We start from the raw sequence: 24,495 nt of genomic DNA on the forward strand, positions 1-24,495 counted from the left end.
CAGCATGTTTCTATCACACTACAATGACCATTTTAACAGGACTAAAACCTCCTATACCCTGAAATAAATCATCAAATCCTTGGCATCAATATCTTTCCTCGGCCACTGTCTCAGTTTGAGCAAGGCTATTCACAACCTTGGTTTGTTAAGTGATCTTAAAGAAGCTTCTGAACATTTGCTCTATTGCAAACACCACCTAACTTCTTCAGCCATTTTACAAATGTATGCAAACCCATTCCACTTTGATCCAACCTTCCATTTGTCTTATTGGCCGAAACGTCGATTTTCCTGCTCCTCGGATGCTGCCTGAACTGCTGTGTTTTTCCAGCACCACTCTAATCTAGACTCTTATTGAACTTATTGTCTGCATCTTTTCCAGCAACAAGGTTCCCAGTTCTATACTTCAAAATTAAAAATTTGAATCTATTAAGATCCCATGCTAGTTTCACCTGGTCATGCTCTCAACATTAAAAACAAAAACAAAGAACTTTGGATGCTGGGAATCAAACTAAAACAGAATTTGCAGGAAAAACACAAAACTGGCAGCATCTGTGCAGAAATAGCAGAATTCACATTTCAGATCCAATGAAGTTCTCCAGTTCTGAAGGAGGGTCACTGGACCTGAAACGTTAACTCTGCTTTCTCTTCATAGTGGAGGACAAAGTAAAGACTGCAGTTGCTGGAGATAAGAGACAAAAAGTGTGGCGCTCGAAAAGCACAGCAGATCAGACAGCATCCAAGAAGCAGGAGAATCAATGTTTCGGACATCAGAACTAATGAAGGGCTTATGCCTGAAATGTTGACTTTCCCGCTTCTCGAATGTTGCCTGATCTGCTATGCATTTCCAGTGCCACACCTTTTGTCTCTTTTTCTCCATAGAAACTGCCAGACTTGCTGTGTTTCTCCAGTGATCTATTTTGTTTATGCTCTCAATTTTAATTCACTCCTCTTCTGACATTGGGCTCTTGTATATTTCCCTCCAACACCTCAAAATACTGGCGGAAGCAGAAACATCTAAAATTCTCTGCCTAAAAGCTCCCCCTTCAGTTTGTCCTTTTCTCCCTCCTTAAAAGAGCCGAAGACAAGTTTCTGGTCATCCTTCCATCTCCTTGTTTGGCATGGTCTCTACTTTAGACAAAGACTGTGAAACCCTTGGAATCTCATTCTACAACTACATAAACGCTATTAGATTTACACTCAGCATACAATGCTAATGCACTGTGCTTAAACATAAATATGAACATATCAATTATCAGGAAAAGGCCATTCATGCCCTGCTATATCATTCAACAACATGGCTGATGGGATTGTCATCTCATATCTACTTTTCTATCTACCTATATACTCTGATTCGCTTGTTACTCAAAAATCTAACTCAACATGAATATAATTGATGACCCAGCCTCCTCTGCTCCCTGAGTATAGCATGAAGTCAAATACAGCACAAAGTTTTAAAGGAGGAAAATAGGCATGCATCTGAGAAGCAAGACCTCTGAACTGCACAAAATATTCAACATGTAACTTTGAGTCTAACTTTAGTTCAAACTTCTACATCAATCTTAAAAAATGACAAAAAAGCATAAATATCTGTAAATTGTTATCACAAACAGATTGCAAGGCTGAACTTAATGTGTTACAGTAAAATAGTGCAGTAATCAACCTTGGAAAGGTGAGGCTGATGATAGTGCCATGTTGATGTGCTCTTCATTGACAAGGTACACAGGTTGATGTTGGGCAATTTCAACACTTGTGCAGACATTGCTCTCTCCATGCAGAAAGAAGGTAAAGGAACAGGAAAGGTGTTCACTGTGAAAGAACGTAAGAGAAATCAATACACATTATTATTGTTTAATACTTATTTTTACAAGAACAAAAGGAAATAAGTAATGGTAAATGGAGAAAGAAATGCTATAAAGAAATGGAGGACCGTTATAGTTCCTAAGTTAACGCAATAAAAGAGAGAACCAGAGAGGAATAAGAACATAAGAGAGTCTCATATAACCCACGATCAATGCAAAGAAAGTCTGTGATCCAGTAAAAATCTAGGCACGGTTTCAAAGTTCCTATACAGGCGTCAAGTCAAATACAGAACACGAGGCAAGTTTATAAGTTGCTTACCATCAAGAAAGTGACGTTGTTTTAAAATGAAATTTCTAAAGTCATCTTTTACACATTTACATGCTGCAGATAATTTATTCAATTGCAGCCGAAGGGAAATTAAAACCTAAAAATGAGCAATGCACCTTTTCGGTTAAGGATATTTCCACAGGTAAAAACTGAAGCAGATCACCACGGATGCTTGTAGAATGGAATTGGCATACATCCTAAAAATCTTGTACTAAATCAGTTTTGTTTGCAGTGCACAAAGATGAGCTGTAGCTCAGTAGTAAATACAGCTCTATATAGCCAATTCTGACATTTAAGTCTTGCTATCAAAAAAGCAAAACTTAAGATTTATTTTTAAATCTTGGAGGTTGCTTTACAACTGTGCTTGGAACTCAAAATCTAGGTTTCCGAATCGCCTGTTCATCAGTTCTGGCAAAGTCTCAAATTCCACAACTATATAAAATGTTTAGAACAGGTGCCAATTTGTCTCATTCAAAATGACAGATTTACTGCAGTCCTCTACGGGGTTGGATTGAATGTCGTCTGTTAAGAGTGACTGTTCACAATGTACATGCCAACCTTGCTGGAAATAACAGTAGAATTAGACTTCGGTGAATAATAAAACTACACTGAATGTACTCAAAACAACTTCTAGCCAAAAGGAATTTTAACTCAGAACCACGCTATAGATGTGCAAAGTTGCATTTAATGTATCATGTGTAGAATTTGCTGCCAAAATAGTCAACACAATTTTTGCCTTGGCAGATCAAAAGAAAGACTGGCATGACATTTAAAGGATTTATCTGGAAGCAAGTCAACAAGGGTGCAGGAAGACATAACGTTCCTTAATTTCATGCCAATTTCCAGCTTAGCCCTGCCATTTTGTAAATAACGATGAAAGCAAGCAAACCTGTCATTAACTATTTCTACATTGATACATAATTATTAGGCTTATTCCTGGAGGTGAACTGGATTGACATTTTTAAAAATCCATTTTGATGGAGTACTTAAATTCAAAATACTTACAATATGTATACATTGATATATAATGTTCATTTTACAAATGTTATTTAAAAAAAAGCAAGACACATCTTTTAAAATATTGTGTTATATGGACATATTATATTATTATGCATCTAGCCACACACAATAATGCAACAAAGTGGTTTACCTTAGCAAGTCAATAATCACAGCTCTGGATCAATATAAATATACAGCTACACAATCTAATTCAAAACAGTTAAGTAAAATCATAAATTACTGTTACTCCAGAACTGAACAAATTTCTAGTATATCACACATTAGCAAAATTGCTTGTTACCATTACTTCGTAATGGCAGTCAATAAGTTTTCTCTTTTTAGCACTGATTTATCTTTCATCAGTCCCCAGCTACATAAGATTTCAAGCATTTTAAAAATGTGAACACTATGCAATGTTCATGAATTTTTTGGCACAATATTCTAATCCCTTATAAAATATAAAATGGTTTATTTATTTTACAAAACCAAAATGGCAGATTCACAGTATTGAAATTAGTGAAATAAACACAGGAACTCTTCTTTTAGTCAACTTCACAAATTTTTCAAAATTATCACCCTTTAACGATATTTCTCCACGGTCTATAAAAGAACGCCTGATGATCTTTCCCCTTCTGCATTAGCTGGACATCACTGTCCCAAACATGTCTAATTTTTCCTTAAAGTACGTACTTACTGCTTCAGTTCTTTTTCTCCGGTGCAACCCCACCCCAAAACCCAGTTAGTTGTTACTGGTAATACTGCACCACTGCCAATTACACCTTTTCCAGACTCCTTTTTTGTTTCTTTACCTCTGAGTAGAATCTGGTTTTGTCTTGCACCATCTTTGCTTTGGCACTTTTTGCCCTCCACCCTAACAAAGGCCTTTTGTTCCTTCTCTTTCTCTGTAGTTGTGTAACTCCTGTTGACATCTAACCTTTTCTACTTTTGGTGAAAAGCCAGTGACCTGAAATTAAGTGCATCAAATATCTCCAGTTTTATTTCATTTTAGGCATAATTGATGCACTTGAAAAAAATCATTTCCCTACAATATGAGTTCACAAATACAATGTCTGCACCACCCTACTGCCCTGAATTGCACCAAGTTGTTCTGGATTTTCTCTCATCGATTAGCAGCGTTCCAACATCCATAATGGAAACACAATCAGGAAGATACAGTTTGATTTTTAAAACAAAACTGCATCTTAAAAAACTGCCCCCAAAAACTCTAATATTGAGCACCAATATAATTTAGCCTTGATGGGGCAAATGGTTTTCTGTGCCATAATGACCATGGCTATGCATCAATTTATTTAAACCTATATTAAATCTGAGAATATCAGTCAACACCTGTAATATTATCTTTTGTAGTAAGAGCTTTTTAAAAAATAAGCAAAATCTAATGCACTAAATCAAAAATTTTCTCAAATACAGAAAGACTATTCAGTCCCGCAACTCCAAATTGACCAGTATTTGCTTTGAAGCCCAGAAACTCCACTACAGCACTGAGAAGTAAGACTTTGTTAAGTGAAAGGAATTTAGTGTGCACCTTGACGAAGCTTTGCAAATAGTTTATTGCCAATGATGAAACAACATTCACACACACAATGCCACATATACATTAATAAGACAAAACCAGGAGAGGTATTTAGATTTTGTAAACCCATTTATTTTTCTTGAATTATTAACAATTTTTATTCATTACAAAATTTATTCAGTAAATGTCAACTATAGCTAACCCATATTTGATAATAAGTCCAATTTATATCTTGTCATCTTTAGCATATTCTAGATGCAATAAATTCACAAGCAGTCAAATTAACCATCATATTGAATTCATTTAAAAACAATGAAATGGATCTGTTTTGTCTTAAAAGTACAATTTAATCTTACTTCCTTAATAAAGTGACCACACTAATTTCATAAGACTTAGATTCCATAATGTTACATCATCAAAAGGTGAATGGAAAATTTGATCTGAATATTGGTTGCATTATTTACAGAGCTAAACCCTCAAATTAACTCAGAACTAGTTTGAAATTAATTTCCACACATTTGAGTTTAATTTAGAGAAATGAAAATGGGTTGGAGGTGCCCAGAGTACAACGAGGGAGAAAAAAAAATGCAGTTTTTGAAAAAAGGCAAAAAGTTAACCATATTACACTTCAGGGTCACCATTCACTTATCAGGTAACAGTAAAGTTGCCACTGTCCTACTGGACCATGGGGTTACTTTCTCATTTGGAGAGATGACTGGTCATGGTTTAACCACACATCTTAGGTAAAGGAAGAAGTTGAGAAGGAGAGCCCTTCAACCAAAGCTAACAGTGTGGGTTCAATTCTGCCATCACTCTGCCTCACAAACTAGCCATCTAGCCAACTGAGCTAACCAATTCCTGAGATACGTATTATTTGTACACATTGAACATTTTCACACGAACTACCCATTATGCTGCAGCATGATACTATAACACTGAAATTCATCTTTCAATTTATATGGAGAAAAATAAGCAAGCTGGTTCCAGATTTTGTTTAGTTTATTATTCATTCTCGGAATGTGGGGCTTGCTGGCTGGCCAGTCCCTAGTTGCCCTTGAGAAGGCGACGGTGAGCTGCCTTCTTGAACTGCTGCAATGTCATTAGAGAGAGGTTTTGACCCAGTAACAATGAGAGAACAGCGATGCAATTTCAAGTTTGGATGGTGAGTGATTTGGAGAGGAACTTGCAAATGGCAGTGTTCTGAAGAATCTACTGTCCCTGTCCATCTAAATAGAAATGGTTATGGGTTTGAAAGGTGCTGTCTAAGGATGTTTTTAAAATTCTCATTCATGTTTTCAAATCCCTCTCCAGCCCCATATCACTTAAAAAATTTTCAGTAATCTAAATCCAATATCAAGTGCTCATTTTCATCACTCCACCACTGGTGGAGTTGGGACTATGGGGGAATGAGGGAGAGAAAAACAAGCTTCTATTACATTTGTGTCCTTTAAGACATTCCCAAATTGCTATCTCTTTGCTCTTTGAGGTATTAAAATGCATTGCCTACTAAAAAAAACCCCCACAAATTGTTGCTATTCCTTTGCTGAAAATCATTCATTTCATGCATCCACAAGACTTTGAAGTTTTCAGTGCCAAAACACAGCAGAAAAGATCACAAAAGCATTTTATACACAATACTCAAAGGTTTGCTTTCATAGCAACAGGCAATGTTATTCACCATGTTACTAATGATGAAACAGAAAAGTAACTGCAGTAAGAACTGTTGGCTGTGTGTGTCCACCTAAAGGGAACGTAGCTTCTTTACAGATTATTTATTCCTTTTCTTTGAAAACTAGAGTTAAATTTAGTTGAGCAATAATCGAAGTGCATTGGTCTCATTCTTTTTTCCAGGAACATTTTGGAAATCAGTAGTATCAAAAATGAGCAAGAAACAAAGAGACTGAAATAAAAGCATAGCTAATATAACGGAGCAAAACTAGGCTTAGCTATTTTCACGCAAATCTATAAATCTTGCTTGATCATACATTAGGAACTGCGTTTAAAAAATTATATTTAACATGGTCACATGTCACCTTACTTTCAGTCATTTAAAAATGCAATACCAGGCAAAAGGTGAAGCCATCTAAGTTTGTCCTAGTCTATTAATTTTAGCATAGAATTGTCTGACGAGGTACATTCTTAACAATAATATGCATTTATGTAGGCTGTTCAAAAATGTAAGATGTTAAGGTGTTTCATTCATTCTGAAGTAGTAAGATCACTGAACACTGAAACAGTGGTAAAACTAATCTTCTACACCAAATTGTCAAAACTGCTTGTTGGGCATCTAATACTACGCAAGAAACGTTCTCCAATTAGATAAGGGGTTAATTATTTTATTGGCACTATTTTGAGTTCCCCAACACAAATTCCAATTTCTAGATACTGACTCCATCTCTCTTCCTGGCAACTGAACTAGAGTGTTCCCCAAACTTGCTGGCATAATTGACCATGGATTGAGATTCCAACTACATATCTGTACCATCATGAAGATTGCTAACTTCCACTCAGTAACGTCCCTACCCTTGCTCAAATTCTTATCCATTTTTTCTAAAATTAATTATTCCAACAGACTCCCCTTACAAGATAATTTAAAATATCACTGCACATGTACTAACACACATTCTAACTGCCTGATAAATTGCCCCTGACAAACACACACAAATGAGGAGAAATTGATTATTGGCATAGGTAGAAAAAAATCGTAAAGTCGGGTCAATCATCTTTGCTTGTCAATTCAGATTTTGAGATGATCCTATTTCGGTTAGCCGGGTCCTTGGTATTCTGCTGTCTTTCTCTGGAAGTTTCTACTGACTTGTAAGTAATAGATTGACTGGTTCATTTGGAAAATGTTTTCAAATTGTCAATTCAAAAGTCACAACTCATAGCAACTGCTGCAGGAAAGGTTTACTTCAAGTTTAAACTGAGCTTATTTTTAAACAGCAAACAGGCAACTTTTGCTGGGGAGAACCATGACACACTTTTGTGTTTTTCTGTCTATGTCTCTGTAGTTTGTTGGAGATAGTAAGAACTGCAGCTGCTGGAGAATCAGAAAGGATAGCGTTGAGTCGGAAAAAACACAGCAGGTCGAGCAACATCAGAAGAGGGGAGTCGATGTTTCAGGTCGAAACCTTTCGTGAGGAGCAGTGATGAAAGGTTCCAACCTGAAATGTCAACTGCCCTCCTCCTCTGATGCTGCTCGACCTGCTGTGTTTTTTCTAGCTCAACTCTCTATCCACTCTGTAGCTTGCTTCCAGTTTCAGCCTGCTTTCTTAGCTGAAGATCAATCAGCTTCACTTGTAAGCAATTCCTCTGCCCCGATCATCTGCACGTTACAGGAACTAACATCCACAGAACAGAGCTGGGAAATTAGGCAGTCATCAAGGTAAATCCCTGTTTTTGAAAACAGCAACTTCTCCTTGTCGTCCATAGATTTTACAGACAAAAATAAAGAACTTATTTCTCTATTCTTGACTGATCATCCTGCAAAATGACAATACATACTCCCAAAATCACAAGCATAAACTGCTATTTTGAAAGGTCTGGAAAAATCAGGGGAGGCCAATGCTGAATCATTTAAGGTTGTCTTTAGCTTCTCAAATGCTACCTGTTAAAGTACACACAAATTTCCAGGAAAATCCACACATTCCTAAAAACCTCATGATTTCTCATTTAGTTTAAGGAACAAGGAGTTCTATTAAAGCTTTCACTTTTGCTATCCTTGGCAACATCAGTCCTTTTCCAACCACATGTCCCAAGTAAGTCACTCTCGCTTTCACAAATTAAGTTATTGTTAAATTTACCACTAAACCAGTAACTGCAATTGCCTGAACAGGTCTCGACTTATCTTGCATTCACTTTTGAAGTGTTATCACAAACTACGACAGGAACAAAGTATAATAAAAACAGAAACAACTGCAGATGCTAAAGGATCTGGAACAAGAGGAGAAATTGCTGGAGATATTCAGCAGTTCTGGCTGCATCTGCTGGAAGAAAGCAGAGTTAATGTGTTGAAGTCCAGTGACTCTTCCTCACTACTGAAAAAAAGACTTTTCACTGGAACCCAGAAAAACAAGCTCAGGTGGAAACAGAATTTCGGTACATGGTAGAGAATTACCTGATTGAACCTAGTCAGAGCAGCTGGAGTTCAACAACAGTGTTAGATGCCAAGCCAAATGGATCAACTAGACTGTGTATAGTTATATAAAGGTAACTCGCCTATATTTATGTCATGGCTAGCGAGTACAGTTCATCCTGGTGTACCTTTACAGATTGTTTTGTACTTTCTCAGTAGTCTTACAAAGATCCTCTTGTCCATTCTCTAAATATGAGAACAGAGTCTAACCGTCCCAGTATTTCTGCATCAGCTTCTCAAATTGTAGGAGATTCGCTTTGAGAACTATTTACACCTCCTTCTACCTCTATCACTGTCATCTTCAATTGCTCTTATCACCTGAGCACATTTGTTCCTTCTCCGTGTTAATATCTTTTCAGCACATTTGTGATATAATCAATTTTTCTTCTGACAATCAGGAGTCTTAGCAGTCAAGTCACTTTACTAAGACTTCCAGCTACTGTTTTAAGGACCACTAAATTTCACTTTCAAAGGTTTACCTTGTAAAGGCGACAATTCCAACACTTCATATCTCATCTAAAACACTAGTTGCTAAACGTTTCTGTTTTTAAACAAAAGGAAACCATGGTAAAACTTGTGGTTTTTATGCTCCTTTCAAACCTCTTCCAACTTTTCCACATCTAACAACCAGCCAATTTATTTTCTCATTCCTATGTTTACCTAACTACTCCTTAACAGCAAAAGTACTTGCCTCAATACTCAGAAATGGACAATTCTGAACCAATTGATTTCTTCGTGATTATCCAACATTGATAACTCCTAATTTTGCTGTTCACATCAAAATGAAATGAACTTTCTTTGTCTCCTCTGAAAGAGCTTTTCTTACTGAAGATCTGTTCAGTCACTTTGCACCCTTAATTTAAAAAAAAAATCGCACCCAGCCTCGTCTTCATTTCCTGACATATATAACCATTTTTTGGTACAACTTTTATACTTTATTTGCACTCTTTCGAATGTCTCTCTGCCTCTATACACAATATTCCATGTGGTTTTGATGCGTCATTTTTAAAAAGGTCTTATTAAACTGAGTAATGACTTTTAATGATTTGTGCTTCTACTTACATTCCAGTACTTGAACACAAAAATAGGCCAACAATCCAGTGTAGTACTGAGGGAATGCTGTTCTACTGAGATGCCTCCATCAACTTTCCAGTGAGCTATTTAAGTTAGGCCCCACCTGCCATCTGTGGCAGATATGAATGTCAGTTTGGTGACTTGGCCAGTATTTACCCATCAATCAACACCATCAAAATAGCTAAATCTTATACTTTAGGTACAGTCACTGAAGTGTAGGAAGTATACAGGTAATATGCATATTCCCACAAACAGCTATATGATAGTGACATAGTTAGCTGTAAAGTGCATTGGATGTTCTGAAGGACACTCTCTGAATGCAATTACATTTCTTTTCCCATTTCTTTTCCAGTAACATGCAATTTTTTTGTACCAAGACAGTATGAGGTTTTGAAATTTATTTGCTAAGCATAAGTTAATCATTTGTGTATTTTTTTAATGCTGTCTTGTAATTTATTTTTATTCTTTTCGGTACTGATTATCCTTCACTACTGCACCACCCACCCACCTCAAACACTCAATGGGCTTCATCTACAAAATTTCAAAATGGTTTCAGAAATTTAAATTGTTAATACAAGTTATCATCAAGTGATTCTTGCGCTGAGATTCTTAGCACTCCACCTTCCAACTTCTATCACAGAGAAGCTCCCTTTAAGCATGCGCAGTGTTTTCTTTCCTGCAGCTCTGACTGCCAATTCAGTGAACTGTCCCAGCCTTGTGTGCTTTTATCTGATTCATTAGTTTATGATACTCTTCGATAAACACCCTTTAGAATCTTCGAGTTGGTAACACAGATCTAAGTTATCAATCTTTTCTGTTCTAGGTACTTTCTCCTTTAGTACGGATTCAATTACTTTTCATAATAGTGTCAAGCTTTAGACTCATGGACATGTTTCTTCTCTCCAACATATCGAGGCAATGTCAACTAACCGCTTGTTTTCTAGCTGGGCACTGGTTTTAAAAAAGAAAAGCAAGTTTGTAAATCATCTCTTTCTTTTCCAGATTATTTTAAAAGCTTTGAAAGTAATTCAGCAGGATCATGGTTTTATTTGCCTTGAATTTATTGGGTTATTAAATATTTATGCTTATTTTTAAATGAGATCATGCCAGTCCTAACCATCTGTAATGTTCACTAGTTTTCTCCATATATAATGAGTTTCAACAGTTAAGATATTACTTCTTCATATATGTACCAAAGTAATTTTGAGATTTCTGCCATTTTGGAATCTTACGTAATTTTATCCTGATTACAACCTTGAGGCCATATTCCCACCCTTGTTTTTCTTTCAACACTTAAATATTTTGTTCATTGATAACTTCATAATTTTTTTATAATTCCTACTCAACATTCTATTAAGACCATAAGACATAGGAGCTGAAGTATTCCATTCAACTCACTGAGTCTGCTCTGCGATTCAATGAGACCTTGGTAGATCTGACTTTACTTTCCTGCCTTTTCCCCCATAATCCTTGACTGATTCAAAACCTTTCTCAGTCTTGAATATATTTAAAGGCTCAGTCTCAACAGTCCTCTGTAGTAAAGAACTGCACAGATTCACAATACTCAGAAGACATCCCTCTTCAAACCCTTATTCTGACATTACACCATTTCGCCCTAGACTCATCCACAAGGAGAACCATCTTTCCACACAACTATCACAAGACCTTCTCTACTTCACGTTAGACAGGGTGATGTATCATGTCCATCGTTAATGATTTCTGTCTTGTCACAACAATTGAAAGGAATTGATGTTCCATAAGAAAAGACAGCTTTGAAGGAAAAAAACACGAGCCAATCTTACGTCCTATTATATGCTAGATGCTGACCTTTGAAAAATCCTTCCAAAAAGGTGTCAACTTACATACCAAGGTATACATGGGCAGCATTTTGAAACATTATCAGCAACTGATACAAATGTGAGCATGTCTTGAACACACATGCATTTTTGTTAACAAAGCCTGTAGCTCCCATTTGATTGCTTGTGCAAAGTATTATTAAGCAAAATATGCATTCTGGATTGAAATATTAGGCCTGAGTGCTGCAGTGAATAAGGCATGCAATGGCTGAAAAGGTAGGGAGGATTTAAAAGATAGGGCTGACCTACATATCAGCCATACAAAAACACAATTTTCAAATCCAGTAATATAGAATCGCCTTAAATGCTGCAATTTATCTCAAGTATTTACAAAAGATAAATATTACAAATATACTTCAACAGTTTCTGGTTTTATTACAAGTCTGTACCTAACACAGCCATGGTTTCAGTTAAGCAGCACAAAAGAAGCCCCAGTTAATAGCTACCACTGGCACAAAACTAAATATACTTAACAAACACTATTATTCCTTTTAATAAATAGCCTCTGCATTTATATGTAACATTTAACTAATTAGTGAACAAAAGTGCAGAAAGGAATATTTTTCTTAAAAAATGGCACTTCTGTTGACCTCAAAGAAAACTTTCCTAAGAGATCCAAGTATCTCAGTGATGACAAATTTAACTATTCTTATGTACAATAGTTTACTGTACATGAGTTGAATTGCATTCATGCTCAAAATAAGGTACTTTCAGAAAGAAAAACAGGGAAACACAAATTCGGACTTTTTTTCATGCACAAAATATATTTACACATATACATAGCAAAACACTGGGATGAAACTCAAAACAGATAAAAGAAAATTTTAATTATAAAACAGTTTGTTAAAGAAATTAGCAATCATTAACGTAGACAGCATCTCATAAATTATTCAGGTCCAGATTGGTTGTTCAGAAGTAGTCATTCAGCTTTCCATTAAAAAAATGTTAGTTACACCTCATTAAATCAATGTTACTAAAAGTGAGTGGAATAAAAACCCACTCTTAAGATCAATTGTTGTCTTCTAGCTTGAGTGGCTCCCAGAAAATACCTTGAGAGCTTAGTGAATGGCAGCCCTCTATCTCTAATGATTTCCTCATTAATATGCATTTCTGTTAAATACTGAAGGAATGGCACACAGATTCAGAATAATGACAGTAATTGCTGATTGCTTATCACCAAAATTTGGATCAAATTTTGCAAATTTGGACAAGAATACTCAATGTCCAAATGATTTCACTTCAGAGCTGCTCATAGAGGTCTCCTACAGATTAGTCAACCTTACTGGCACTCTTGTATAGAAAGATGAACTGTACATGTTTAATCATAAAGAAACAAAGAAAGCTTTCAAAGATTTACATTGCTTACATATATCATGTGCACCGCACACAATGGCCATCTCCAACTAGAAATTCTAACCATATGCTGTTGACATTCCCATCAATATCCTGGAGGGCTACCTTTAACCAGAAAGGTGGGTGAACAATCCATGTCAATACAGTTGCCACAAGAGTAGGTCAGAAGTTGGAATTCAAGCAGCAAGTAAAACACTATTTGCATCCCTAAAGCCTATCCATTGTATACAAGATATAAATCAGTGTTTAATGGAATAGCTCCCACTTGCTAGATGAGAGCAGTGCCAACAACATGCAAAGCAGCTAGACAGCATCCATGAAAAACAAGCTTAACTGGTACTTCATCTACCACTTTAAACATTCATGCCCTCCACCACAAGCACACCAGCCACTTTGCTGATGATCAAGAACAGACTGATGGAATAATAAGTGGTTGCGTTAGATGCATTCTACTTTTTGTGGGTGGGTCATGCTTGGCCAACAGGTGTTGGAGGCAATTCAGAGAAGGATTCCTTGACTAGTACCTAGGTTGGGCAGAACGAGCAAAGGCCAAGCAGGCAACATCTTTATCGTCTTGAGTTCAGAAGAGTCAGAGGTGATTCATCAAACCACATCATTTTGAGAGAATTTGACCAGATAGACGCCTAAAGGACATTTCCTTTTATGGGAGAATCTTGAACTAAGTGCCATAGTTGAAAAATAATGGGACACTTTCTTAAAACAGAGATGAGGAACCATTTTTCTAGAGTTGAATGTTTTTGGAATTCTCTTCCTCAAAAGACATTGATGTGGAATCATTAAATATTTCTAAGATAGAGGTAGATGGATTCTTGGTAACCAAGGATGCAAAAACATAGAAATTAAAATTAGATCAAGCACAATCTTAATGAATGGCAGAACAGGGGCAAAGGGCCAAGTGGCCTGCTCATTCCGTGTTCATACTGCTGGGTACTCAAAATTGTACTTGTACTGGAAACACTTGGCTGGGGTCACAGCTAATTCTGGGGCCTCAGTCTCATCTTTTGCATGAATGTGCTTAGCTCTTGCATCACTGTGGTTCAGGATATCTGAGCAGCAGCCCTTTCAGTTAGTTGTTCAAATGTCCATCACAACTGAACATGACAAGACAGCTTTGATCTGATCTGTAAGATCGCTAAGTCCTGCCTGCTGCATTCTGTTTTAGCTATTTGACATGAAAACAAATATGTTGCAGCTTCTTCAGGATAATACCTTTATTTTCAATATGTCTTACTGCTGCTCTTGTCATTTCCTTTTGCACACTTCACTGAATCAATGCTGAAACTCCTGATTTAATGCTAATGGTAAAATGGAATACAATGCTGAGTCATGAGGTCAGAGATTGCGGTTGAATTCAATTCTATTGAAACCCCATTGTACCTCACAGATACTCATTAATGAGTTATTAGATTTGTTCTAGGTGCCTCCATTCAGCACAGGTAGAGTGCCACACAACACAATGGAAGGTATCGCTATCAAGAAGGTGTAAGTCAATCTCAACAAAAGAAGTGCGGTGGTTAATTCTGCCAATATTGTCATGGACAGCTGCATCTGCAACAGGTAGATGGTGATATCAATCTATTCTTGCTAATGGACATTGAAATCCCTGACCTCGGGTATATTCTGCGCCCTTACCATCTTTGATGTTTCTTGACAGTGGGTCACGACAGACTCAGGGATGGTGTTGGCAAAGACATTTTCATGGAATCACACAGGCATCAGGCTTTGCATGAATTGTTGGGACAGTCGTCCAAATTTCAGCACAAACCCCGAGTAGGTAGTATGGAGGACTTCGCAGGATTACTGGGAATGGAATTACCAATGTCATTTCCAAAGTCTACCTTGATACCAGGTAGTGTGCCCAGTTTCATTCCTCTATTAAAACTATGCAGTGGTTTGATACAAATGAGGGGCTTGCCAGGCTATTACAAAGGACACTGAAGAGTGAACCATATTGTGGTGGGTCTGCCCTGAATTACTAGACTAGGGAATACATCTGAAGTGAATAACTAAATGAAACCTTTCAATGTCATTGTGAGGAAATGGTGTACTCTGCCATTAGGTCTGTGGAGATGTGTTGCACAACTGTTTTTTTGGCATTGTAACTCAGAATTTAGCAACTGCAAAAATAGTTTGAAAGATTTGTGGAACAAACAGTATGTGAAGTTCAATAATCAGAAATAGATCACTTTTGCAGTATTAAATAGTGTGAAATCGCAGTTGCAGAATTATTAATTATTCATTCCAAACCATTAAATAATGAGGCTGAATAAATTTAGTTACCCAACAGTCAAAAATCAAACTACAAACTGTACATGCACTGCCGCATCAATGTGGAGGCAAATTGTGATAATTGGGCTTTTCAAGTTGTTTTTGAGATTTTCATAGCCTAAAATATAAATAAGACATTCTTGAATCACGTTGAATGAAGTTATAATATTTATAAGTTTAACTCTGAACTCAACTGTTACATAAAGCACTGTCAACAACAAGAGCCCATTAAGTTCTATTTATTCCAAATGAACTCTGCCCTATTCCAAATACAATTAAACAGGTCAGACTATATCTACCTGTAGCTTTGCCTATATAAAGCTTCCTTATTTTCTCTTAGCATCTTATACTCTGTACTTAAGAGTACTTCTGATCTGAATTTTAAGGTAGAAATAATCAGCTGGCCAAGACTAATTGCACTGCACAGCTGAAGTGCACCATTTGGACAATGTCTGCACATTTTTGGCTCACAACAGTTACCATTACTGATGAAAGCACTGACACATTAGAGTCACGTAAATCTAGTCTCCATAATTTTCGTTGCAGTGCACTGAAAAACACAGGAAATTGTTTTGGCAAAAACTGTGTTGAAAACCTTAAAAGCCCATTAAATTAAGTCCTTAAATCCTGATATAATAAAACAAAGAACCACAGATACTGGAGATCTGAAATAAATACAGAAATTGCTGGCAAACCTCCGCAGGTCTTGCCCCAGGCAAATTCTGAGCAGTAGCTGGCCAGCTATCCATACTATTCTTGTTTACAAAGTTAAAAATCACACAACACCAGGTTATGGTCCAACAGGTTTAATTGGAAGCACACTAGCTTTCGGAGCGACGCTCCTTCATCAGGTGAATGTGGAGGACTCGATCGTAACACAGAATTTATAGCAAAAATTTGCAGTGTGATGTAACTGAAATTATACATTGAAGAATTGATTGTCTGTTAGAGGAGCGTCGCTCCGAAAGCTAGTGTGCTTCCAATTAAACCTCTTGGACTATAACCTGGTGTTGTGTGATTTTTAACTTTGTACACCCCAGTCCAACACCGTCATCTCCAAATCATTCTTGTTTACATACTCCTTTCATATATCTCTCTCTCTTTCAGCTTCATCTCCACTTACGCTGACAGACCTGCTAAGTTTTGCCAGCTATTTTTGGCTCTAACTTCTAGTCACTTGAGTTGGGCTGGTTACAAGTAAGGCTAAATAATCCTTGATTCTGAAGACTAAGCGGAATTTATATAATGCTGGAGAGTTTCGACAGTCTGCAAGAAACAATGCCAAGCTTTTTTAGAGAAGTGGCATCCTAATATCAATTGACAAACTGCATTTTCTTTAATCCTTTCATAGGTTGAAAGCATCACTGACTACCCAGCATTTATGGCTCATATCTAGGACATTTAAGTGTCAACCACATTGCTGTGGGTCTGGAGTCGCATATTGGCCAGACCAAGTAAAGATATAGGTGAACCAGAAGGGCTTTTATGACAACCTACAACAGTCAGACGGTCATCATTAGCCTTGTGCTCGAGTACACCATGCAGTTTTAATCATTTTGTGTTTCACGAATGATCTTCTCTTTGTAGTTTAGAAATATGTAGATACCAAACCAAATAAACATACTTTTGTGCGTAGAGGCATCAATAAGATAATGCTTACCTTTTGTTGACAGGCTTCTCATTTTTCTCGTAGGGTTTGACAAACCACTTTCCAATCCTAACAAAATTCTTATCCATCAGACACCTAGGAAAATGATAAGGAATAAAATTAAACAAAACATTTCTTCCACTTTCTGACCCTAATATTGCATTCTGCAGCCAAGCTGACTTTACTATTAGATCTTGTTATAACCCCAGACAATGGAAATACTAAATACCCCTGCCATGTTAGGATCTGTTTTGAGACCCCTGAGATACTTAAAGAATAATATTTGAAAAATCAAAAGGTTTTTAAAAAAAGATTCCATAATAATACCAAATTAGCAAAAGAATCTTTACTATACAAATTTGGAACAAAACAAACATAACCAATAACTATATGGGTACACCAAACATGAAATATAGTAATTATTAACAGTCAAATAGACTAAGACTCAATCCAATGGATTAATCCAGTATAATTTTGGTTTTACTATATCCTTCATTCTGATAGGCATTTCAACATATTCATTCATACAGTGGAAGGCTGGTCCTTTTCTTCTGGATCTGGCCATGTAAATCCAAGTTCAGGTTTACAGTGAAGCCCACCAACATGAATTGCTGTCCAAGTATAGGCTTCAGTGGGAATTACATGCCACAACCCATCAACAGACCTATGAGCATCTATTCTGTTGCTGAATGTCTCTTCACAGAGCTACCTGACCCTTCCTAATTCTTTAGAACTCACTCTTTCTGAACACACAAAACTGAATAACTAAGCACAACGGAATACATTCATGTAGCGTCCAGGTCAATATTCCTCTCCATGCTTTTTAACATGAAAAAAACTCTTTGGTTTTTATGAACAGCATAGCACCAACTTAGCCACGTAATCTCAAAGCTTTCTTGCCTCTACAAGTCTCTAAACTAGGTCAAAATGCAAACACGATAATCACTCACAGGCACACGGAAAGAAATTGAAAGCAAACACCTCTAATTCACTTTGAACAGAAACCAAAACTACATTTTTTAACACTTAATATAATCTACAGAGACAGAACAAACTAGACATGATACAAGGATACAAGATGAATGAGGACTCTTGAAATGTAGTGGTGGTGACCCTACCATTTGATCAGGAGGCCGGGGTTCAAGTTTCACCTGTTCCAGTGCTGTGTAATAACATCTCTGAACAGGTTAGAGTCATAGAGATATACAGCATGGAAACAGACCCTTTGGTCCAACCCATCCATGACGGCCAAATATCCCAACCCAATCTAGTCTCACCTGCCAGCACACGGCCCATATCCCTCCAAACCCTTCCTATTCATGTACCCATCCAAATGCCTCTTAAATGTTGCAATTGTACCAGCCTCCATCACTTCCTCTGGCAGCTCATTCCATACAGGTACCACCCTTTGCGTGAAAAAGTTGCCCCTCAGGTCTCTTTTATATCTTTCCTCTCTCACCCTAAGCCTATGCCCTCTAGTTCTGGACTCCCAGACCCCAGGGAAAAAGACTTTGCCTTCGACACTCCAGGGAAAACAGCCCTAGCCTATTCAGCCTCTCCCTATAGCTCAAATTGCCCAACCATGGCAACATCCTTGTAAATCTTTTCTGAACCCTTGCAAGTTTCACATCATCTTTCTGATAGGAAGGAGACCAGGACTGCACACTATATTCCAACAGTGGCCTAACCGATGTCCTGTACAGCCGCAACATGACCTCCCAACTCCTGTACTCAATACTCTGACCAATAAAGGAAAGCATATCAAATGCCTTCTTCACCATCCTATCTACCTGTGACTCCACTTTCAAGGAGTTATGAACCTGCAATCCAAGGTCTCTTTGTTCAGCAACACTCCCTCAGGTTTTACCATTAAGTGTATAAGTCCTGCTAAGATTTGTTTTCCCAAAATGCAGCACCTCGCATTTATCTGAATTAAACTCCATCTGTCACTTCTCAGCCCATTGGCCCAACTGGTCCAGATCCTGTTATAATCTGAGGTAACCCTCTTCACTGTCCACTACACCTCCAATTTTGGTGTCATCTGCAAACTTACTAACTGTACCTCTTATGCTCACATCCAAATCATTTATATAAATTACAAAAAATAGAGGGCCCAGCACCAATCCTTGTGGCACTCCACTGGTCACAGGCCTCCAGTCTGAAAAACAACCCTCCACCACCACTCTCTGTCTTCTACCTTTGAGCCAGTTCTGTATCCAAATGGCTAGTTCCGCCTTTATTCCATGAGATCTAACCTTGCTAATCAGTCTCCTATGGGGAATCTTGCCGAACGCCTTACTGAAGTCCACATAGATCACATCTACTGCTCTGCCCTCATCAATCCTCTTTGTTACTTCTTCAAAAAACTCAATCAAGTTTGTGAGATATGATTTCCCACGCATAAAGCCATGTTGACTATCCCGAATCAGTCCGTGCCTTTCCAAATACATGTATATCCTGTCCCTCAAGATTCCCTCCAACAACTTGCCCACCACCGATGTCAGGCTCACTGGTCTATAGTTTCCTGGCTTGTCTTTACCGCCCTTCTTAAACAGTGGCACCACATTTGCCAACCTCCATTCTTCTGGCATCTCACCTCTAACTATCGATGATACAAATATCTCAGCAAGAGGCCCAGTAATCACTTCCCTAGCTTCCCACGGAGTTCTCAGGTACACCTGATCAAGTCCTGGGGATTTATGCACCTTTAACCGTTTCAAAACATCCAGCACTTCCTCCTCTGAAATCTGGACATCACCATCTATTTCCCTACATTCTATATCTTCCATATCCTTTTCCACAGTAAATACTGATGCAAAATATTTATTTAGTATCTTCCCCATTTTCTGTGGCTCCACACAAAGGCTGCCTTGCTGATCTTTGTGGGGCTCTCTTCTCTCCCTAGTTACTCTTTTGTGCTTAATACATTTGTAAAAACCCTTTGGATTCTCCTTAATTCTATTTACCAAAGCTATCTCATGTCCCTTTTTTTGCCCTCCTGATTTCCCTCTTAAGTATACTCCTACTTTCTTTATACTCTAAGGATTCACTCGATCTATCCTGTCTATACCTGACATATGCTTCCTTCTTTTTCTTAACCAAACCCTCAATTTCTTTAGTCATCCAGCATTCCCTATACCTACCAGCCTTTCCTTTCACCCTGACAGGAATGTACTCTCTCTGGATTCTTGTTATCTCATTTCTGAAGGCTTCCCATTTTCCAGCTGTCTCTTTACCTGTGAACATCTGCCTCCAATCAGCTTTAAAAAGTTCTTGCCTAATACCATCAAAATTGGCCTTTATCTACAATAATGAATGAGTAAACCTAATTATCTTAATTAACACAGAAATATATGACTTTCGCAATACATTTGACCATAAGATAACTATAAGGCACTTGAACTTACCCTGAGAATGTGAAAGGTGCCATATAAACATTTAAAAATAGTTCTTTCCAAAAATGAATGATTTCTGCTCCTTACTTAGTGCAATAGCTTGGTTAGCACAGGAAACGTCGCCTCTGATAAAATGCTAAGTCTTCATTTCAAGGTGCATTGCATTGGAAAACCAACCAATGAGCTGCCATTTACCCTGAAGTATCTAAGTAATTCCTTCGGAAACGTGGTTGTCACGAAACCCAAGCATATAGGGACCAACGCGCTAGAATTAATGTAACTTTTCCTCATGTTTGAGAAGATTTGTAGCGCATGTTGAGGTTTTGGATGTAGGTTTGCTCGCTGAGCTGGAAGGTTCACTTTCAGACATTTTGTTACCCTACTAGGTAACCTCTTCAGTGGGTCTCAGGCGAAGCAATGCTGAAAATTCCTGCTTTCTATTTATAGGTTTGGGTTGATGTCATTTCCTGTGGTGAAGTCACTTCCTGTTCCTATTCTCAGGGGGTGGTCGATGAGGTCTAACTCGATGTTAAATCTTTTCTGAACCATTTCAAGTTCAACCATTCAACACATCGAGTTAGACCCCATCTACCACCCACTGAGAAAAGGAACAGAAAGTTACTTCACCACAGGAAATGACATCATCACCCCAAAGAAACCCAAACATCTAAACAGAAAGCAGAAACTTACAGCATTGCTTCGCCTGAGGCCCACTGAAGATGTTACCTAACAGGGTAATGAAACGTCTGGAAATGAACCTTCCAGCTCAGTGAATTTTCCTAACAGATTTGAACGGTAAAACAATCCAGTTTTAGGTTAAAATACTTCTCATGCAGGCAAAAGGAAGATATTGTCCAAAATACTCTAAGAGTGAAATACTGGCTACAGTGAGACCAAAAATGATTCATTATCCTATGGAGGAAAGATTTACCCCATTATTATAAAGTAACCGGAAGTTATCTGGTGGGTGAGAGTGAACCAGCTCTATAATCACAATTGCAAAGAAAATAATATGACTCCCACTTAACAAGAGCATGCTGCATCTTCAATTGAAATCACCAAACTTTTACAGAAGAGAACAAAAAGTACAAAATGGAAAAACGTGAAAAGTGGAGAATAAATATAAACCAGGTAAATACTTTATAAACATTGCATTAATCCCCACATAAGCAGCAAAAATAATCAACACTAATGCATGTCACATTTTGCATCAGCCTGATTGTATCAATGTACTAAATGGCTATACCAATATTTATTTTGTGATGAGCTGGCACAAACCAAGTTAATCTCATGTTTAATGCTGAAAATGGTTTCCCATCAGGACATAAAACAGTCACCTTTCATTATACTAAAGATCTCTCCGTTTGGGTACTAAGTGAGAATTCGCTGCTGGCTGAATTCTGAAAAGCATTTTACTGCAACTGATGGTCTATTGCTCAAAGGTGTTTCACTTTTGAAAACAAAAATTTATTACTAGTAGACAATTCTTGCGAAAATGGTTTCCGCTCCCATGCAATTTGTCAGGTGGACACTAAACTATAGAGCAAGATGTTTTCTAAAATAAACATGCCCAAACAGAAATAATCTTCGAGGAGAAAGTGAGGGCTGCAGATGCTGGAGATCAGAGCTGAAAATGTGTTGCTGGAAAAGCGCCGCAGGTCAGGCAGCATCCAAGGAACAGGAGAATCGACGTTTCGGGCATAAGCCCTTCTTCTTCCTGAAGAAGTGCTTATGCCCGAAACGTCGATTCTCCTGTTCCTTGGATGCTGCCTGACCTGCTGCGCTTTTCCAGCAACACATTTTCAGCTCAAACAGAAATAATGGCCATTTGGACACTGGCTTGAAGAAAGACAACAGAGGGTGGAGGTGGACAGCTGCTTTTCAGACCGTTGATCTGTAGCCAGCAGCATGGCACAAGGATCAGTACTGAGTTCACTGCTTTTCATTATTTATATAAATAAGTTGAATGTGAACATAGGAGATATGGTTAGTAAGTTTGCAGATGACACCAAAACTGAAGGTGTAGTGAACAAAGAAGGTTACCTCAGAGTACAATAGGACCTTGATCAGATGGGCCAGTGAGCCGAGGAATAGCTGATGGAGTTTAATTTAGATAAATGTCAGGTGCTGCATTTTCGAAAGGCAAATCAGGGCAGGTCTTATATACTTAATGATAAAGTCCTGCGGAGTGTTACTGAACAAAGAGACCTTGGAACGCAGAATCACAGTTCTTTCAAAGTGGAGTTACATATAGAGAGGACTGTGAAGGCAACATTTGGGATGCTTGTCTTTCCTGGACAGAGTATTGAACATAGCAACTGGGGTGAGGTCATATTGCAGCTCTAGAAGACATTAGTTAGGCCATTTTTCAAATACTGTATTCAATTCTGGTCTCCCTATTATGGGGAGGGTGTTGTGAAATTTGAAATGGTTCAGAAAAGATTTACAAGAATGTTGCCAGGGTTGGAAGGTTTGAGCTATAGGGAGAGGCTAAATAGACTGGGGCAGTTTTCCCTATAGCTTTGGAGCTTCAGGGTGAACTTAGATTTATAAAATCATGAAGCACATGGACAGGGTAAATAGACAAGGTCTTTTCCCCTCAGTCCAAAACTTGAGGCCTGAGGTTTAAGGTGAGAGGGGAACGATTTAAAACGGACCTATGGGGCAACTTATTCACACAGAGGGTGGTGTTGCATGGAATGAGCGGCCGGAGGAAGGGGTGGAGACTGGTACAATGACAATATTTAAAAGGCATCTGGATGGGTATATGAATAGAAAGGGTTGAGACAGATATGGGTCAGATGCTAGCAAATGGGACTAGATTTATTTAGGGTATCTGGTCAGCATGGATGAGTTGGATCAAAGGTTCTGTTTCTGTGATGTGCATCTATGACTCTAAACAAAGATGCCAATGTCCTGATCAGCTGAAAACAGAGGTTGCTGGAAAAGCCCAGCAGATCTGGCAGCATATGTGAAGAGAAATCAGAATTAACGTTTTGGGTTCACTGACCCTGCCCTCATACTGAATCAGAAACATTAATGCTGATTTGTCTTCACAGATGCTGCCAGATATGCTGAGCTTTTCCAGCAACTTCTGTTTTTGTTTCTGATTTACAGCAGCCACAGTACTTTTGGTCCTGAACAGATGAGTCTCGTGTTAACTACTGTGTAATTTGGTTCCCAAGAGTAAATAGGATCCAAAATCTTTCCAGTTCACAGATGAATATCAGTCATGAACCCGAAGTCAATGACAGAAAAGAACGTTCATAGTGTAGGGCCCATGTAATATTCAGTTACACAACATGTCAGACACATTTTGGGAATGCAACTATGAGATTACAATATCCATCTTAAGGAAATCATATTAAATTTTGAACAGGAAAATATAGTGAGGATCACAGAACAAATGCACATGAATAACAGTAGGCCATTCAGACTGTTGAGCTTGCTGTGACATTTAATGCAATCATGGTAGATTGAAGACTTCAATGGTAGCCAGAAATCTGTCAACTTCTAAATGTACTCAAACACTGAACTTCTTTAGCCCTCTGGGATACAGCTTTGAAAAGATTCACAAACCTCTGAGCAAAAAACAATTGTCATCTCATCCCAAATGGCAATCCTCTTATTTTTAATTGTATTCCTTGGTTCACAACTCTACAAAAGGAAATAACTACTTGCACACCCATTTTAGCAATTCTATTCTTCCTGAGAAACCAAAAGTGTAGTTTAACCAAACTTCTGCACAAATGAAGCAAGACTCCACTGTTGTACTCAACCTTTTGTGATAAAGGCTAACATCCCATTAGTCTTCTGAATAGCGTGGTGCACTTGCATGCAAGCCTTCACTGATTCACAGATAAAGACACGTAGCTCCCTTTTTATATCTGCACTCTCCATCCTCTTACCATGAGATACCTCTGCAATTCAGTTGCCCCTACCAAATAGGTAACTTCTCAGTTTTCCAAATTATATCCCATCAGTCATATATTTTTGTTAAAAAAAAACCCATCTCTTCAGATGTTACAACCCATGTATGGAGCAGGTAAGGCTTGAACACAAGACTTCTGGCCCAGAGGTAGAAA

The 24,495-nt window shown here is 37.9% G+C and overlaps 1 protein-coding gene across 2 annotated transcripts in view; it reads right to left on the reverse strand.

The window, feature by feature from the left end:
• The window catches only part of LOC122562734 (mediator of RNA polymerase II transcription subunit 13-like), a 237,283-nt gene that overhangs the window by 76,205 nt on the left and 136,583 nt on the right, over positions 1 to 24,495 (reverse strand). For both annotated transcript variants that reach the window (XM_043715858.2, XM_043715857.2), the window contains exons 4-5: positions 17,028 to 17,111; positions 1,661 to 1,806 (exon numbers count right to left, since the gene is read on the reverse strand). In XM_043715858.2, the coding sequence (XP_043571793.1) occupies positions 1,661 to 1,806; positions 17,028 to 17,111 (230 nt within the window). The remainder of the gene's footprint in view (positions 1 to 1,660; positions 1,807 to 17,027; positions 17,112 to 24,495) is intronic.

This window comes from Chiloscyllium plagiosum, unplaced genomic scaffold (assembly GCF_037043375.1).
Source record: "Chiloscyllium plagiosum isolate Xiang-an unplaced genomic scaffold, Cpla_swu_hap1 HiC_scaffold_24, whole genome shotgun sequence".
NCBI classification, from domain to species: domain Eukaryota; kingdom Metazoa; phylum Chordata; class Chondrichthyes; order Orectolobiformes; family Hemiscylliidae; genus Chiloscyllium; species Chiloscyllium plagiosum.